At 39.5% G+C, this 18,734-nt stretch overlaps 1 protein-coding gene across 3 annotated transcripts in view; it reads left to right on the top strand.

The window, feature by feature from the left end:
• Positions 1–18,734, top strand: part of PXDN (peroxidasin) — a 79,903-nt gene that overhangs the window by 17,918 nt on the left and 43,251 nt on the right. For 2 of the 3 annotated variants that reach the window (XR_004692271.3, XM_035109922.3), the window contains exons 2-4: positions 9,847–9,918; positions 11,151–11,222; positions 16,318–16,389. Coding sequence is in view for 2 of the 3 variants with exons in the window: in XM_035109922.3 (XP_034965813.1) it covers positions 9,847–9,918; positions 11,151–11,222; positions 16,318–16,389 (216 nt within the window). In the remaining variant the exon portion in view is untranslated. The remainder of the gene's footprint in view (positions 1–9,846; positions 9,919–11,150; positions 11,223–16,317; positions 16,390–18,734) is intronic. The other variant, XM_035109923.3, reaches the window with a different exon arrangement.

Raw genomic sequence — 18,734 nt, 5'->3', positions numbered from 1 at the left:
ACATCAAGATTGAGATCTTTCTGTTCCTAATTATTGGAGAGGGGAAGTACACGTTGGCTAAATATGACAGCAAATCTTTAATATAAAAGTTAGAAAGAGTGGGAGTCAGAATGAAGCCTTGCTTCACTCCTCATGACGTTTTAAAGGCACCAGTCATATCACCGTGTAAACTTCCTCTGACCCTCATTTCTGTGCTGCCGTATAGTTAGTTATTGGATCAATAGCAGTTGTACAGTCGATGTTAGCAATATGAAAATTCCCAATTAAAATTCTATTCCAACCCATGTGCCAAATTTATGTCAAAACAGATAAAAGAAATGTATTAATTTGCACATCCTGACCATATCACTTTAGTCATATGTACTTCCTAGAACAGAGTATATAGCTTTGCATGAGATCAGAATGACAAGGAGAACAAAGAATAGGAGGATGCTGTCAGGGTGACATAAGAGACTAGACAGTGATACTTGCTTCACCAACATGGAAAAATATATATCCAGTCTGCATTTGTAAAGTAAATACAGCCTCTCATTGTTTGTGTACTGCTGCTGAGTGGAGGAATTGTTTTAATTTGTTGAGTTTAGGGCTCATCAAGAGCATCTGTTCAGACAGGAACTAGATCAGTGACATTATTTTCTAATTAACTGAATTAAATAATTGTCCTACAAAGGGACTAATTGATTCCTGTCCATTCTTTTGAGTGATTCGCATTGGGACCCCTGCCTGCCCCTCTCCTCAAATAATCAACCACACATATACACTGATCCAATGAAATGATTTTGGAGTCCTTGTGGAGTGTTCAGTTTAAAAAATCACCTCTGTAGCAGCAGCAGCAGCAGAAAAGTCCATGCTTGGGAATAAACAACAACAATCATTTTGCAACCCTTACAACAACTCTGTAAGTCAAGTCAGTATTATTATTTCCTAAATTGGCTCCCAGTACATTTCCTAGCACAATTCAAAGTGTTGGTGCTGACCTTTAAAGCCCTAAACGGCCTCGGTCCAGTATACCTGAAGGAGCATCTCCACTCCCGTTGTTCTGCCCAGACACTGAGGTCCAGTGTCAAGGGCTTTCTGGTGGTTCCCTTGCTGCGAGAAGCCAAGTTACAGGGAACCAGGCAGAGGGCCTTCTCGGTAGTGGCTCCTGCCCTGTGGAACACCCTCCCACCAGATGTCAAAGAGAAAAACTACCAGACTTTTAGGAGACATCTGAAGGCCGTCCTGTTTAGGGAAGCTTTTAATGTTTGATAGATTATTGTATTTTAATGTTTTGTTGGAAGCCACCCAGCATAGCTGCCAAGTTTTCCCTTTTCTCACGAGGAAACCTATTCAGCATAAAGGAATTTCCCTTAAAAAAAGGGAGAACTTGGCAGCTATGCCACCCAGCCAGATGGGGGGTATAAATAATAATTCATTCATTCATTTATTCATTCCAGATGGGAGACTGAGGCTTAGGAGGGATTGCCTAAGACCAATTGAGTTCATGGCAGAGGTGGGATTCAAACCAGGGACTTACTGATTTATCGCTCAGTCTCTTAGCCCTGCATTTGGGATATTGTGTATAGTGAGTGGTTGTCAATGTGACCCTCTTCAGATGTTCTTTGACCACAACTTGTATCATCCTTGACTGTTGGCTATGCTGGCTGGGGCTGTTAGGAGTCCAACAACATCTGGAGGTCCCTGTTGGCTATCCCTGGTTATGTCTATCAGGATTTCCCAAACTTGGGTTTCCAGCTGTTTTTGGACTACAACTCCCATCATCCCCAGTTAGCAGGATGAGTGGACAGGGGTGATGGGGATTGTAGTCCAAAAACAGCTGGAGACCCAAGTTTGGGAAATCCTGATGTATACTATACACTCTATAGGGTTGCCCTACATTAATAGGTGTTCAGCCATAAAAGGTAGAGCCATAAAAGGTAGGAAAAAGAGAGCTAAAATAGTCAAAGGGGAGTTGCACCTTCTATATGAACCAAGTATCAAACCTTTAGTGGATATGGAGACAGAATGCAATGCAGGTCTATAAAATGTTAGAGGGAAAGTAGCTAGATTCCTTGACACTTCTTGTTCTCATTGCAGTAGGATTAGAGGACACCCAGTGAAAATTAGTTGGCAAAAAGTACTTCTTCATGCAAGGCATACTTGGCATGGAATTCAGGGCCTCGGGATGCAGATGTGGCTTCTGGCTTAGATGAGGTGGTCATTGCTTAAAAAAAAAAAACCTTATTTGAATGTCAATTTCGGGGGGGGGGATAAGCAATAGGTTTATTGCCATCATTTCCATTGCCTGAAGCATCCCAGAATCAGCAGGCTGGCCATTGTGGGAAACAATATGCTGCTTAAGAATAAGCCCTAGGTTTGTTGCTGCAGGGCTCTACTTCTGCTGCCTAACAGGAAAACACAGCTGTGGCTGGAGGTCTGTGTCAGATGTTGGTGATTAGAGCTGATCACATACTACAGAATGTGTGTGGGTAGCATATGATTATCCTGGTTGCTTAAAAATCTTCTTCCTTCGTTTTCTTACTTTGACTATAGGTTAGATGTTTGTTTGCTTTGTTGTCTTTGGTTCATCACTTGTATTTGGAAGATGCTCAGTTTCATTTTGCATATTCATTATGATAAACTAAAGGAAATCTTGCAGGGTAGTGGCTGCTCTGCGCTTCTATATACTGTTTGTATACATGCAAGGTGAGCAGTCATAACAGGCTCTAGATCCTGAGGCTTCCTGCAAAAAAAAAAACACCTGTTACGTTTTTTGCACGCCTCTGGTGCACATGCACTAACAGATACTTTCCCAGGGTCCCAGCAGCCAGGTGGAAAGGATGCTGATGGAGGCAGTTCTGGGAAAGTGAAGCTTGATCCTGGCTTTCAGCAGGAGGACTGGAGGAGCAACAATATGGCCACAGTCTCCTCTTTGAGAACCCACATGTTTGCACTGAGCCATAGTTGGGTTTAGCTTTACATGCAAACCAGCTCAATGGTTCACCTCTTTTCATGAATTAATATATAGCCAAATTGTATGGATGAAGCTACAACCAGTGAAACCACACAGTGCTCTCAGCTTTTAAGAGCCCTCCTGCTACATTCTGAGTGAGATAGAATCATAGAGATGGAAGGGACCACAAGGGCAATCTAGTCCATACCCCTGCAATGCAGGAATCTTTTGCCCAATGTGAGGCTTGAACCCACAACCCTGAAGTTAAGAATCTCATGTTCTAAAGTGATCAGAGACCCATTGTAGGGTCTTCTCAGTTGTGGCACCCCACCTTTGACACATGCTGGAAAGCTGCTCTGGTGCTTGTCTGTGTTATCTTTTCAGTCTTTTGGTATCTCTTAGCTTTAGTCTGGCGTTGTTGTTTTTCTGGTGTTGTTGTTTTTCTGGAGTTGCTGGTGTTTTGTTTTATTGTGTTTTATTGATATTTTATTTACTTCAATATACAAGCTGTGGTGGTGGTTGTTTTAATATAAAATACAGCCTATGAACTTTTGAAAGCAAACATGGCTACCCTCTTGTTTATATAGCATACCCCCCTCTTAATGCTGAATAGCATTTCCTATCCTTGCCATAAGGTAGGGTCCCTGCTGTTTATAAGAAAAGTAGGGAAGTGGTTGAGGATGGAGATAAACGGAAAAAGTCCCTATTGGGGCCTGTTCAGACTGCTGCCAAAAATACAAGGCACAAAATCTCCCAATGTGAGTTTGAAGAGTTGGGGAAAGGGCCAAAGATGCATAGTTGTAGGCAGAGGAGGATCTAGAATAGGTCCAAAATCCATTCTCTTGGCACGTATAAACAAAGAGTTTTACGGGTGCTTAGAATATTGGCAGAAGTTATTCTCTTATACACCAAACGCATGTTGTTTCAATTTTATAAAGCTTATATTTATTTGTTCGCACCTGTGTCCTGTTTTCATAACGGAACGTGTGTGTGTGTGTGTGTGTGTGTGTGTGTGTGTGTGTGTGTGTGTACTGATACAGATTACAAATTCTTCCCAGTGTCCTGTGTTTCTTGCTGGAGTTGTAGCTGAGCAGGGCTACTAAGTTAATACAGAATCAACTAGCTAAGAAATCTATTCACTAGTCTTTCTTTTGACAAGCAAAAGGAGAAAATGAAACAGATTCCCCACCCCCCACCCCAAAAGAAAACCCAGCGAGATAAAAGCCATAACAGATCAATACCAAGAACAGTTCAGACTGAAACTCTCCCATTGCAGAACTGTTGTGCCAGCAATATACAGTGGTACCTCGGGTTAAGAACTTAATTTGTTCTGGAGGTCCATTCTTAACCTGAAACTGTTCTCAATCTGAGGTACCCAATGCGATTTCCATTCTCATCCTGAGGTACTAGTTCCGGGTTAGCGGAGTCTGTAACCTGAAGTGTCTGTAACCCGAGGTGTCTGTAACCCGAGGTACCATTGTACTATACAACAGTGAACAGTAAAAATAACACAAACAAGGCTTTAGGGGAAACTGGAGATAATGATTACGGCAAAAGGATGTGTCTGTGTAACCACTGGGAATGCATTTCTTCGTTGTTCCAGTCAAATACAGTCATACCTTGGAAATCGAATGGAATCCATTCCAGAAGTCTGTTCGACTTCAAAAACGTTCGGAAACCGAAGGTCCTGCAGCCAATCCGAAGCCCCATTGGACGTTCCCAAAGAAGGTTCGCAAACCAGAACACTCACTTCCAGGTTTGCAGCATTTGGGGGCCAAAATGTCCGATTACCAAGGCATTCAGGATCCAAGGTACAACTGTATGAGAAACTGAAAAAGCTGAAAAGCTGTCACTTGAAGGGGCCCCTTACTGCTGTTCCCACCCTGAGCATCATGTATGCCACTAGCCCTGCCCACTGGGCAGCTATCCTTTCCTTTCTCCCTGCATCTGCTCAGATATAGGCTTCCTCTGTGCTGGCAAACATCCATGCCAACAGATGGACATTTGGGGACTAAGCCCTGCTCCTCAGTCACTGGGTAAAGCTCCTTCATGCAATTAATGTATGAATAAAGATAATTATTTGAGAGAAAATATTCAATAAGACATCATTCTACTAACAGGAAAGCTATTTAGTAAAAGGGATGCAAAAAAAAAAACTATTGCAAAAATACAGTACTGGAAATAACTCAGAGCAGAGAAGACCCGTTTTAAGCATTAATGGAATAGAGAAATGGGGCATGATATGTCTGTCCAAAAATGGAAACGAATATTCTAGCAGAAGATGAATTTCCACCGTGTTTAAATTTAAAAGAGCTTCCATATAACATTCTTTATACAATGCTATAGAAACAAAGTAGAATCCACCAAGTTAATGCATTTATTTATTGGGAATGCACCATGTATATAATTTGTGTTGCGCTTATCTAGTGGAATTGTCTAAACTTAGGCAAAGCGCTTATAAAAGAATCAACTGGACAAAGGCTTCAAAAAGAAACAAAAATAATCTTGGTAAGTATTAGGTAAGCTATAAATGGCCAAAGTGTGCTTTTGATGAACTTAATGGTAGCAACCACAATCGCCTGTGCCAGAAATTGGAAAGGTGAGTGCAGTTGCAGAATTAAAGGAGAAGGTGACCCAAGGTTTGCTATGTTACCAAAAACTAACTTGTACGTAGTGAGCATGGGCTTGCATAGCATTGGTTGAAAAATTGTAATGTATTAGAAATATGGTAAAATGTGGTCAACACTTCCCAGCATTTGGAATTATTACAATGTCATGATGGATGTCTTAATTCAAAAACAACTAAAGCTATTGAACAAAGGGGGCTGCCTTATACCCGGTCTCATTCTTCTTCTAGTTCTTCTTCTTCTTCTTCTTCGATCACTCATAGCCGAGTAAGATTGTCTTCCATAAACACGATTTTAACAATGGGTCCGTAAGTGACTGTGGAGGCCAAATCTGGATCCACACGTCCTTCCACAGTGGGGACATTGGTTTCTAGGCGGGAGTTGATCACGGTGTGGATTTGCCAAGCGTGCCTTCCTCTTAGCACGTTTCTCCCTTGCGTCCTGAGATCGAGTTTCTTCAAAGCCCATGACACCTTTGGTGAAGGCCGTTCTCCAACTGGAGTGCTTGCAGGCCAGTGTTTCCCAGTTTTCAGTGTTTATACTACATTTTTAAAGATTTGCCTTGAGACAGTCTTTAAACCTCTTTCCATTTTTAAGTTCGGAATAGAGTAGTTGCTTTGGAAGACGATCATCAGGCATCTGAACAACATGACCAGTCCAATGAAGTTGATGTTGAAGAATCATTGCTTCAACACTGGTGATCTTTGCTTCTTCCAGTACACTGATATTAGTTCGCCTGTCTTCCCAAGTGATGTGTAAAATTATTCGGAGACACTGTTGATGGAATCTTTCGAGGAGTTGGAGATAGCGTTTATAAGTGGTCCATGTTTCACAAGCATATAGTAAGGTTGGTAGTACAATAGCTTTGTAAACAAGCATTTTGGTTTCCCTGCAAATGTCCCGGTCCTCAAACACTCTGCACTTAAATCAGGAGAAAGCCGCACTCGCAGAGATTAGGTGATGCTGGATTTCGGCATCAATGTTGGCCCTTGTGGAAAGGTAACTGCCTAGGTAGGAGAAGTGATCAACATTTTCCAACGTTACACCACTGAGTTGGATTTGTGGCGCTGCAGAGGGGTTATTTTGTACTTGTTGGTGCAGCACTTTGGTTTTTTGGATGTTGAGTGATAGGCCAAGCTTTTTGTAAGCTTCTGCAAAGATATTTAGGATGGTTTGGAGGTTATCCTCTGAGCATGCGCAGACTATGTTGTCATCAGCATACTGAAGCTCTATGACAGAAGTTACGGTAACCTTGCTTTTTGCTTTCAGCCTGTTCAGATTGAAGAGCTTTACATCTGTTCTATATATGATTTCTACTCTGGTGGGGAGTTTCCCGTCAACAAAGGATCACGGCAATGAAAATAATGAATAGAGTTGGGGCAATAACACAACCCTGTTTAACACCTGATTCCACTGTGAATGGTTCACTTTGAGAGCCATTGTTATCTGCGATTATTGCTGTCATCATGGAGGAGCCGAATGATGTTTACAAATTTATCTGGGCAGCCAATTTTCAGAAGGACAGTCCACAGGGCATTACGATTCACAGTGTTGAAAGCCTTAGTCAGGTCAATAAACGCCACATACAGGGGTTGGTTTTGCTCTCTGCATTTTTCTTGAAGCTGTCGAGCGGTGAAAATCATGTCCACTGTCCCCCTAGAAGGCCGAAAACCGTTTTGGGATTCAGGAAGGGTCACCTCGGATATTATTACCAGACGGTTTGCTAAGATCCTTGCAAGAATTTTGCTGGCCACAGCTAATAGAAAGATGCCTCGATGGTTTCCACAATCAGTTCTGTCACCTTTTTTAAAAAAAGAGATTGATAATTTTGGCATCTCTAAAGTCTGCTGGGATTTCTTCTCTTTCCCAGATTTTTTTGATGAGCTTGTGAAGTTGTTTCCCAGATTTTTTCGATGGGCTTTGTGAAGGGCTTGTCTCATTATTATTGTTAGTATTATTCACAATGATTGGCTGATGCACTTCTATGGGAAGGGAATTCCTGATCAGCTGCCACAGTGAATGCTGTCTCCTGGGCTGCCAACCTTCAACTTCTGAAAGCTGTGGAACTCCCAAGAGTAGCCCCTCTGCTGATTTATCACCCTGCAGTGTGCAGGACATGTCTCTAAGAGACAAGCCTAGCCTAGCCACGCTCCTCTAGGTGTGGTTCCTTCCATAGCACAGAGGGGACTAGATGGAGTCTTAGTCTTGCCTGTGGAAGGAGTCCTAGCAGCTATGCTGGGTTTGCCGTTTACAGATAGATGCCGCTGTAGAGGTTCCCATGACTATAGGCTTCTTCCTGCAATGAGTCACCTTCCCAAACTCACAGGGGGCCTGTAGGGAGGGAGGTGGTCTTCATAACTACAGGCATAATGTTATTTCTAACTGGTTGCAGTGGAACAAGCGACACTTAGCCGCCCTTGGTTTATATAACATATTTTATATGATTCCTCCCCCCCCCACTCCCCGTTTGCTCATTTTTTGCTGTGTGGATGACTCTTTTTTATTTCCTGTTTCAGTGACCTTGAATAAGAATTTTAAAAGAATAAAGTAAACACAAGCAATATAGTCTTGCTGGTACTTGCAGATCTTTTGTTATTTGCCTGGAAAATAAACCATTGTCTATGTTGGGTGCTTCTCAGTAAATTGGGCAGTGCAGGTGGCGATAACAGCTATATCTCCTATCTACCCTATTTTTAGGTGTTCGAAATCTTATTTCCCTTTAAAGCAACTTTTCTTCCTGTTTATTGTGGTTCTTGAATGGAAACCCCTGTGTTCATTCCTTTCTCCCAAATATGACATAAAACTGTGGAACAATTGTTTTAAAATTTGCTCCGTCCCCGAGGAAAGAATTTGTAAAGGATAGTTTTCGTGTTGAGCCCCCCCCCCCAAAGAAACAGGGCAAAAGCAGAAACAAAAGAGAAGAGATTGTATATCATGTCTGAAAACTTGGCATATGCAGAAAGATAAGTTTGCCCTCTGGGCAGTTTTTTTTAATGGAAGAACAAAGAGTGTCCAAAGAAAACATACTGTAAGCTCCCTGATTTGCTCAGTTCCAAGATTTTGAAGATATCATTATATGGAAAGTATGCTGGTGCATTCCAGCTGTTAGTGCCGAGAGATATACATATTCCCCTGCATTTTGTGGTGTTAAGCTCAGGGTTTTAACTGAAAGATGGACTACTGTAATTAGATCAAATAGGTATCACTTTGTGTCTTGTTTTTTACAATATGAATGTTCTTCTTTGTTTATTTGAAACTCACTTTCGTAGGACTTTCCACCATCCAAGACATGAGTTACTTTCAGCCAATTATGTGCGAAATCCTTATTTTGTAAAGCAGCCGATGCTCATCCATGCCCAACACATATTTTAGCTCTCTAAATCAGGCATAGGCAAACTTGGCCCTCCAGATGTTTTGAGACTACAATCGTGAGGGCTGAGTTTGCCTATACCTGCTCTAAATGCTTCAGTATTCAAGTTTGTGAAATGATGGGTTGTTGCGATTGCTGAACTCTTCACAACATGCATCACTGTGCACCTACATGTTGTGTGGGGTGTTGTTGCAATTGTAGACGAGTGGTCATATAGATAGATGTGGACAGAATTTCCATAGGTTTCATTCGGCTCACTCTAGATTATTTAAACCAGAATTATGTAAAAAATTTCAGATACAAGAAGTATTGTCTCATTTTTTGGCTCGAGGGGCCATATGTGAACTATTCTAGTCACAGAACTATGTGCAATGTTTTTATCTCCTTGCATTTATTATGCAAGTGTGAGTATATTTACATCCATTTTAAAGCAACAGGCCTTGCAGACTGTTTCTCAATACACTGAACTTTCCAAAGCTCAGTAGGTATTTGGAGAGGGAAATGCTGCTTTAATAGCAGTAAACAAAGGCATTCTTCAGTTGACAGCTGCTGTGATTAACTAATTATCAGCAAGTGTTTAACTAATTATCAGTAGTGTTGGCTAGGCTTTATTGTGATTCAACACTGGAGCAATTAATTATTTTATACCACCTGAGCAAAGTGACATTTGTTCATGTTACCATAAAAGGTACCTAGCTTTCAGTTTTATTCAGGCTGAGTGTTAAATTCGGACTTAAATTTGATTATTTGTTTACAAAACAGTATTCTTTGAAGAATACTCTAGAGCAAGGTAGATGGAGAAATATGTACATATAGCAAAGTTGGTAGCAAAGTTTTTTGTTTTAAGATCATTGAAATAAATGCTGACCTGAAATGGTAATCTCTGTACTAATGAGTCTAATTTGTTTCATCAACAGGGACCTGCGGTTTAATAGGATTAAAGAAATCCAGCCTGGTGCATTTAGACGGCTTAAGAATCTGAACACCTTGTAAGTTTCATCCCTCATAAAACCTACTTTCCCTTTTGTAAACAGTTTAACAATTTATTATAATATTTACAGCTGGGGTAGGGAATCTGTGGCCCTCCAGATACTACAAAATAAAAAATCCTTCCAGTAGCACCTTAGAGACCAACTAAGTTTGTCATAGGTATGAGCTTTCATGTGCAGATATCTGAAGAAGTGTGCATGCACACGAAAGCTCATACCTATGACAAACTTAGTTGGTCTCCAAGGTGCTACTGGAAGGATTTTTTAAATTTTGTTTTGACTGCATTAGACCAACACGGCTACCTACCTGTAACTAGTACCTCCAGATACTGTTAGACTCCATCAAAAAGTTTAGGTGAAACACCCAGTTAGAAATTTCAATAGAAGCCCAATTGGTTGGTGTTACCTTGTGAGTGGACACAAAAGGCCGTTCCAGCCTTCAGATGCTAGAAAGCCATCTTCTAGTTTTAAGATTGTGTTCTGGAACAGTAAATTCAGTATTCTCAAGCGTGTACACACACACACACAGAGAGAGAGAGAGAGAGAGAGAGAGAGAGAGAGAGAGAGAGAGAGAGAGAGAGAGAGAGAGAGAGTGCACAAAGGACATCATGCTGGTCCTTGAGAAAATCGACAATCCATAAGTGGGCAATACCTTGATTAGGTTCAACAACACCAACAAAAATAAACTAAACATTTGGACGAACTCCCTGACAGTATGAGCTGTTTGACAACCAACAAACTACCTCACAAGGTGCTTGGCTATCCTTTAATAGAGGCTGTTAAGTAAATGCTGGATTGCAACCCAAGAGAGATGCTGTTTTAGTTTAGTGAATCCTTGCATTGGCAGCGGATTGGAATAGAATATCTTCGAAGTTTCTTCCAATCCTGTGATTCCATGAAAATGTCACACAGTAGTGAGTAAGCTGTCCGTTGCCTGCTTCGGTCTGGTTTGTAGGAGAACTTCTTAAATTTTTTCCAAACTGTTGAATGTTATTGCAGTGCTTGATGATGAACGATCTTTTCCTTTCTCAGTAATTTAAACAGCTCTCTCAATTGAACCCAGACAGTTGAGAAAGATTTTGAAAAGTATAATGAAATTCAACTAACAGTTGTAAGAAATCACTTTAAATTCATTTTGATTTTGTTTCTTTGTGGTGCAGTTGCAATTTCTCAGAAAAATGTACTCTGAGGGAGGAAAAAAAAGTAAACAACTATTTTCATCTATTTTCTAGACTTCTGAACAACAATCACATTAAAAGAATACCTACTGGAGCATTTGAAGACCTTGAAAATCTAAAATATCTGTAAGTTGAAATGCTTTTATAAAGATAGTAGGTATGATGTATGTGTTGCACAGTATGGAAAAAATGCTATTTTTTCATCTCTGTGTTTGGAAAGTGGATAGGATTAAGGAAATGATAGCAGTGCCTGTACTACTTATTTCACTTCATCCAGGACTATTAAACACGCCAGTTTATTAGTATTAAGAATCAATTGCTATGAACTTCAGAAATGTATTTTACACATAGAAATTTCAGTGCACCTTAACAGCACAAGACACACCACACCAACAAACAGGTGATAAGAAGGTACTTGAAGAAGAAGAGGAGGAGTTTGGATTTGATATGCCACTTTATCACTACCCGAAGGAGTCTTAAAGTGGCTAACATTCTCCTTTCCCTTCCTCCCCCACAACAAACACTCTGTGAGGTGAGCGAGGCAGAGACTTCAAAGAAGTGTGACTAGCCCAAGGTCACCCAGCAGCTGCATGTGGAGGAGCGGAGACGCGAACCCAGTTCACCAGATTACAAGTCCACCACTCTTAACCACTACACCACACTGGCCCTTTAATTTTAATGTTAGTATGGCTATCACAGCATCACATACCATGTCATTATGCTGGCAACTGCATGTGCATTTTAAAGCTTCGTTTATGGTATTTCAGTCAGTCGTGTGTAAGAGATGCTAAGTCTCTATTTGTGGCATGATCATAAGTAAAAAATCTAGATTACTGTAGTGTTCCTGGCATACCAAAGAAGAGTGGGGATCTTCAACTTATTTCAGTGTGAATGCTAAATGTTATGTCCTGTAAAGTGTTGCCTGATTCAAGCTGATAACTTTATGGTTCAGTATGTATTTTTTCTTAGCCAACATGTTTCAGCCTTGGCTGAGATTTGTCTTCCCATTGAGAGTAGTTGTGAGAAAATATCAGGTTACACATAATTCCATTTGTGGATTGTTGACAAGTTGTGGTGTCTTACTTTCTCTTACTTTCCATATTTTGTGTGTGTGCTTTAGCCCCCAATTGGGTTGTTTTTTTGTTTTGAGTTTGGGGTTTTTGTGTGAGTTTGGGGTCAGAAATCTGCATCAACCGTGGTGTATCTTCATACAGACAATATTGTCAGAGCATATATAAAAATTGGAGTTTCACAACAGTCTGCATGCTAAATAGAGACCCAGATATATGTTCTTTGTTAAAATATTACAAAATATAAGCAAAATGAAAATGTCACAAGCGCATGTGAAATTCTTAATAACAATCAATACTGTGGACCACCAACTACTTAGCACAAGTAAAAATTCTCTTTTGGTGATGAATCTTTCAAATTCAGGCAACTGTTGAATGGTCCTAATAAGAATTGGGTTTAGTTGTGTATTTTTAGAATTGTGTATTTTTTAGAAGACATCTGAAGGCAGCCCTGTTTAGGGAAGCTTTTAATGTTTGACAGACTATTGTACTTTAATATTTTCTTGGAAGCCACCCAGAGTAGCTGGGGAAACCCAGCCAGATGGGTGGGGTATAAATAAATTATTATTATTATTATTATTATTATTATTATTATTATTATTATTATTTATTATACATGTGTTAAAGCACTTTGGTTTATTTAATAGTTGGACAGCAGAAAGATACCTTGAAACATTTTCTTAAATATAATGCACTCGATAGTATTTGTGAATTATGAATATGCACAATACTAACATCTGCACTGAAGAGAACAGTAGGTATAAATGTGATGATTTTATAAGGCCCAGGTGTAGGTAAAAGGATTCTTTCAATAGTGTATGCAGTACTAATAAACCAGCATTGTGAATAGAAGTCAAAGCGGGAAAGGGCTCATAATGAGGCTATAGGGAGAACTAGGGAACTTCCACCTGGGAAACTGGATGTGGCCCTTGGAGGCTTCACATCTGGGGCTTCTCCTCCTTGTCCTAATATCCTCCTAGTCTTCTGGAGGAATTGCAGCTGCTGACACTCACCCCAGATCCAGGACCCTGGTGTGTGTAGAAGCGTAAAATGATAGCAATGTTCAAATATATAAAAGGATGTCATATAGAGGAGGGAGAAAGGTTGTTTTCTACTGCTCCAGAGAAGCGGACACAGAGCAATGGATTCAAACTACAAGAAAGAAGATTCCACCTAAACATTAGGAAGAACTTCCTGACAGTAAGAGCTGTTCAGCAGTGGAATTTGCCACCAAGGAGTGTGGTGGAGTCTCCTTCTTTGGAGGTCTTTAAGCAGAGGCTTGACAGCCACCTGTCAAGAATGCTTTGATGGTGTTTCTTGCTTGGCAGGGGGCTGGACTGGATGGCCCTTGTGGTCTCTTCCAACTCTATGATTCTATGTACAGTATTGTGTTCTTAGGCACAAGGTATCTTTGACACCCTGATTACTCTTCTTGAATGGTAGAAGTTCTTTGAAACAAGAAATATTTGTGAATTAATATACTCATAGCACCCATAATGTTGATAGTTAAATATTAGAAGACAGTTAAGCCACCATCTATAAGGCATTTGTATCAGTACATTTTGTTTTAAGTACCCATGAATTAAATTTTAGGCATGATTCATTTTTCTTGGTGTAGATTTCAGGAACTAAATATATGGGATACATTTTTTAGATAATGGAAATTCTCTTCTGATGGAGTTTGTGAGCAGGTGTTGACCTTGTTTTAACATTCCATATTTCCCTGTTTCCCTCTTTTTATTATTAGTATTAAGAAGGAAGATACAGTCGGCAACAATAGAACTGCTTTTCTTGATGAAGGTTTAAAATCTAAAAGCAAGAAGAAATATTTCCATAATATCACCCTGGTATAGGAACTGAAAAATGATGACATTGTAATATCAGTCTACTTCTTCCATTGAGCAACCTGTTGAGCCATGCTACATTTCCATTGATAGAATGCTGTGTGGTTAGAAGAACGGTGACCTGGCAGAGGTTTGGCTTCCTCTGTGAAATAACAAGAAAACTAGTGCAAAAAGGATTATCGTACTGGCCAGTTGACTGCCTGTTATTTGACCCTGGTCAATTATCCAATGAAGCTAAGGTTGCAACTGTGAAGGTGGCAGTTTATATTTCCCCCCCTTAGCCCCGTGGCAGTGTCAGATCTAGAAACACAGAATAGTTTCTCCTGCTGGTTACTGTCCATAACATATCCAAACAGGAACATAAGCAGTTATTAGTGACAAAGATCATTGCATAGGACTAGCCATCGCTTTGTTTTGCTTGCTATGACCTAACTGACCTGTAAAATTTGTTTGATTGATAGAACTTGAAAACACAAGTTGAAAGGCCTCCTACGGACATAGCTGAAGTACTCAAGGTTCTGTTGCGAATGAGACTTTTAAAGTTCTGTGATCAGGAAAGTTAAAATCTTTTTGGTTGTTGAACTGATAGTGGCCCAACTCATAGGGTTGTTTTTATCACAAGTAAGATAAAGTATGTTGCTGATTTAGTATGTTATAGAAATGATAAAGTGCAGTTTTTCTAGAAAAAGAAGTGCCAGAAATCACTGTGAACTTGTTCTCTTATAATGGTAATGGTGCCCACCTGAGATGTGCTGGAGCTGAGTTCCAGCTGGAGAAAAAGCACTGGTTAGGGCTTTATGCATGGTAACTATTCTCTCTTGAGGAATATCCTGAGCAGTACAGGGACAAGACAAGGCTTTTGTGGTACCCTGGACAGCTCTGTGAAGGGCTCAGGCTGGAGACTCCATAAGAACGGGACTCAGGTGTTGCTTCAGCAGCTGTCATTCGTAGACGGAGCCTTAAATAGGAGCTGCTGCTATATTGCAGTTTCCTGAAGAGAAAAGCCTCTTCAGTTAAATGCTTAATTAACTATCTTAAGACAGAGGCATTTTAATAACCTGCCTAAGAGGGAGATTGAAAAATACATGCTGTGCCCCACCCCCAAAAGCACACTGTGAGTGCGTTGAAAGTGTTCAAGAAGCAAGACACAAGCTTAACAAAAACTTTCATTTCTGGAAACTACTGGTTAATGTACTGGTAAATAAGATGGTATGCAGCTTTTATGTAGTTTTATGCATTCTCTGCTGTGTTTGTTTGTGTGAATCATTCTCTGGTGTCTGAACAATGAATCAAGTTAACAAATGAAGGGAAAAGTTTCAGTCATGCTGTCCTCTTTTCTGTGATTGGAGTGACATTTTTGAACCTTTCAGTTTCCATCTTACGTCTGTGGTTATTTAGCAAGTGATTCACTCATCCCCGTGATGTAGTCTATTACAATTTAGGGGGGTTGGATGCAGAAGAGGATGGGACTCCTGCACCTTTATTTGTTGTGTAGAACAATAAGTTTTAGCAGGTATACCTTGTCAACACAAGCTACACCTGCTGAAATCTCTTCTACACAACTCTTAAAGGTGCAGGAGCTTTGCTTTTTAAAATCTGTTTGAAAATAATCATGAAATAAGAGGTCTCTGTACCAGCAAATTTGTTAGTGATCTCATAAAACTCCTCCCCAGTAACACTTACCTTGTTTCGTGGCTTTTGAGAGTTTTAAGGGCTAAATTAACTAAAGTCTGATGGACCAGTGTTTCATATATCTGGGTTGTATATTCATTTAGCTATGATTTTTGATCTGCTAATGTTTTTGTGAGAATGGAGCAATGATCCTTTGGGATGAAGCACTTTCTGATAACCGAATACCTGTAGAAACATTACTGAACTAGAATTGCGATAATAGTTTATCTCAGTCCAGTAAAAAAAAAACTTCTCCAATAATTCCATGCATTCTAGCTTCATTCAACACTTCTGTAGTCCTATAGAGAAGATAATTGCTGTATTTCAAGCCTTTAAAGATGCTCCACAAATCTGCCAATGAATTCTGTGGAGATACATTTCCAGAAGAGCAAAAAGAACCAAAATCTATTTGGTGTGTCAATTTACACCCTGTGCAATATCTTATTTGGCTCCCAGAGACCATGGCAGGCAGATGCTCAAGTAAAAAAAAAAGTTTTTGGTGTGTATACATGTCTTGTTTTGTTGCTTTCTAATATGTATTTGGAAAACTGTCTTCACGTGTCACCTTAATTCCATCCCACATTAATGTAGCTCTCGTTTGTGTATACTAATATTACTGATTGTTTCTTGTTTCAGCTATTTGTACAAGAATGAAATCCAGTCAATTGACAGGCAAGCATTTAAAGGACTTGCCTCTCTAGAACAACTGTAAGTGCCTTTTCTCTTCTGTGCTGTCATCTGCTTGGTTGCCTCAGAGAAAAAGTGCACGTTTTTGGTCAATATTTCTTGCCTGCATGCCTTGCATGTCTGCACGGAATGGGTTTCTAGTCCAACGTGGTTGCAATTAGTGGCTCGCAGAAAACGTGTCTGTCAAATTCATTCTGTCTGTGTTCATATTGTATTTGTGATTTACATCTCAAGGCTATCCGTTCACTTTATAATGACTTAACGTGAGCAGACTCAAGTATAGCAACAAGAATTAAAACATGTATTAGGATCCAGTTCTTCTGTTTCTTACAAATACTTTACAGTTTTGAATTTCGTGGAATTAACTTCTGACTGCCTCAATGTAACCAGGTAGAATTTATGTTCTGATTTCCCCCCATCCTATACTCTTTGAAATTAAAGTATTTTTAATTTTGGTATGCTTTTGGCTCATCAAACCAGGGTGGATTTGATTTAAATCAAATCGATTTAAATCACTAGTCAGTAAGGCTTGATTTAAATCTTTCTTTTTTTTACAAAAAGACTCATTCTTGCTGGTTTAATCTTAATATTTACAACCAGATGAAGGTTTCCATTTTGGAATAATAAATTATCAGAGTAGTTTTTACAGTTATATCAAAAATTACTGATTTGGTTATGCTATTAGAAATACATACACAGATAATTATGAAATTATTGTGAGGTTTAATAAGTTACCGTAACTGTTTATATTTGGTCAACTTTTGTGCCGAACTTTATTGGAAGGAGAAAATTGTCATTTCCTTAATAACAATTTAAGTAATTTATTTAACTAAAACAATAACATTATAGCATATGTATCCATGTTTGTTAACTAATGTGGTTAAACGTGCTGCTGCTGTTGTTGTTGTTTTTTAAAAAAACCAGACTGAGTTTTAGCACACCTGAAAAACTTAAAACAAATTCTTATTTCCTGATTATTAGTGTTTGGACTATAATGTAACTTAAATAGAAAAAAAAGTTTAAAAACAACTTTATTTAAACTTCCATATTTACAAAAAACATAATATTGACAATAATAATAATAATAACAACAACAACATCAACTATAAGAGTACCCATAATAATAACAAAAGAAAAGACATTTTTTTTAAACATACTTTTTATTAATTTTACAGAATACAAAAAAACAAAACAAAAAACGGTACATACATAAACACCTTTTCCACCTCCTTCCTACCCACCCACATGGGTCCTCCCCTGCCACAGAAGTATCCCATGTATGTGAACAGTCAGAGATGTTCCATTTTATGCTTGGATTTCTGTCCTCCTCTCCCTCCCCTGACCCCAAAGCCCCCCCCTGCCACCAGGGAGCTCCAGCAAACCAGGGCAGTACGCAGGAGGCCATCCATCCAACCATCTATTGTCATACCAAAAAAAAAGAGAAAAATAGAAATAGGAAAAAAGAAAAAAAAGAAAGGGCAAAAAAAGAGGAAAAAAACAATACAAAACAGAAAATTTTTTCTTACATTCATGATTGTAAAACCATATTTTATGGGCTTCCCCTCCCCCCCCTTCCCCGGTTTTCATCCCTTTTTTATCATCTGCAACAGTTTCTTACTTTATAGAAATACACCTTTGTATCTTATACAACTTCAAATCACTGAAAAATCAAACTCCCATTTTATCTTCCCGTGCCTAATTTTTTCTCCCTCTATAAGCCTCCATATTTTCACATTTTCCAAAATCCATTCACTTTTAAAACTATAACTATTCTCAATTTAACCTTACATCCCCGATTACCGGCTCCACCCCCCCAATCCAGCAAATTCCATAATCAGCAGACCAGTTATAAACCTGTTAATCCATCCATGTAATCACAACATCTCTTTCCCTTCACCCCACCCCCTGTTTACAGTCTTTTGCCATCCAGGCCACCATACAGGGCCCCTGAATTTCTTCTCTTCTCTGCATATTTTTTCCTTCTTCCCTGTGGGCATTCTGGAGTTCCAATAATACCAATCGTGCCCCCCTCAAAAGCGGGGCACTCCATCAAACTTTTTGTAGAGTAAAGTCATCATTTTTTTCGTGGTGTGCTTCATTTTGTGTTGAATCATCACAGTCCTCATCTTCATCTTTTCCTTCCAAATCACAGTCATCATCATTGTCATTCTCACATTCATCTTTTTCAGTGTCAAAAGCTTCATCTCCTAAAAAATCATATTCTGCCATCACCATCTGAAATTTTTTCTGTAACTCTTGCCGTCGTGTCTCCTCTTGACATAGCTCTATTCTTGTTTCCCACATTAAGATCAAAACAGACCGCTGGAACTCAGGGGAACACTTTTTTGTTGACATAATTCAATCCT

The sequence above is a fragment of the Zootoca vivipara genome, chromosome 3 (assembly GCF_965207765.1).
Source record: "Zootoca vivipara chromosome 3, rZooViv2.hap1.1, whole genome shotgun sequence".
Taxonomy (NCBI): domain Eukaryota; kingdom Metazoa; phylum Chordata; class Lepidosauria; order Squamata; family Lacertidae; genus Zootoca; species Zootoca vivipara.
The sequence above is the reverse complement of the archived record's forward strand: the minus strand, read 5'-3'. Positions and strand labels throughout refer to the sequence as shown.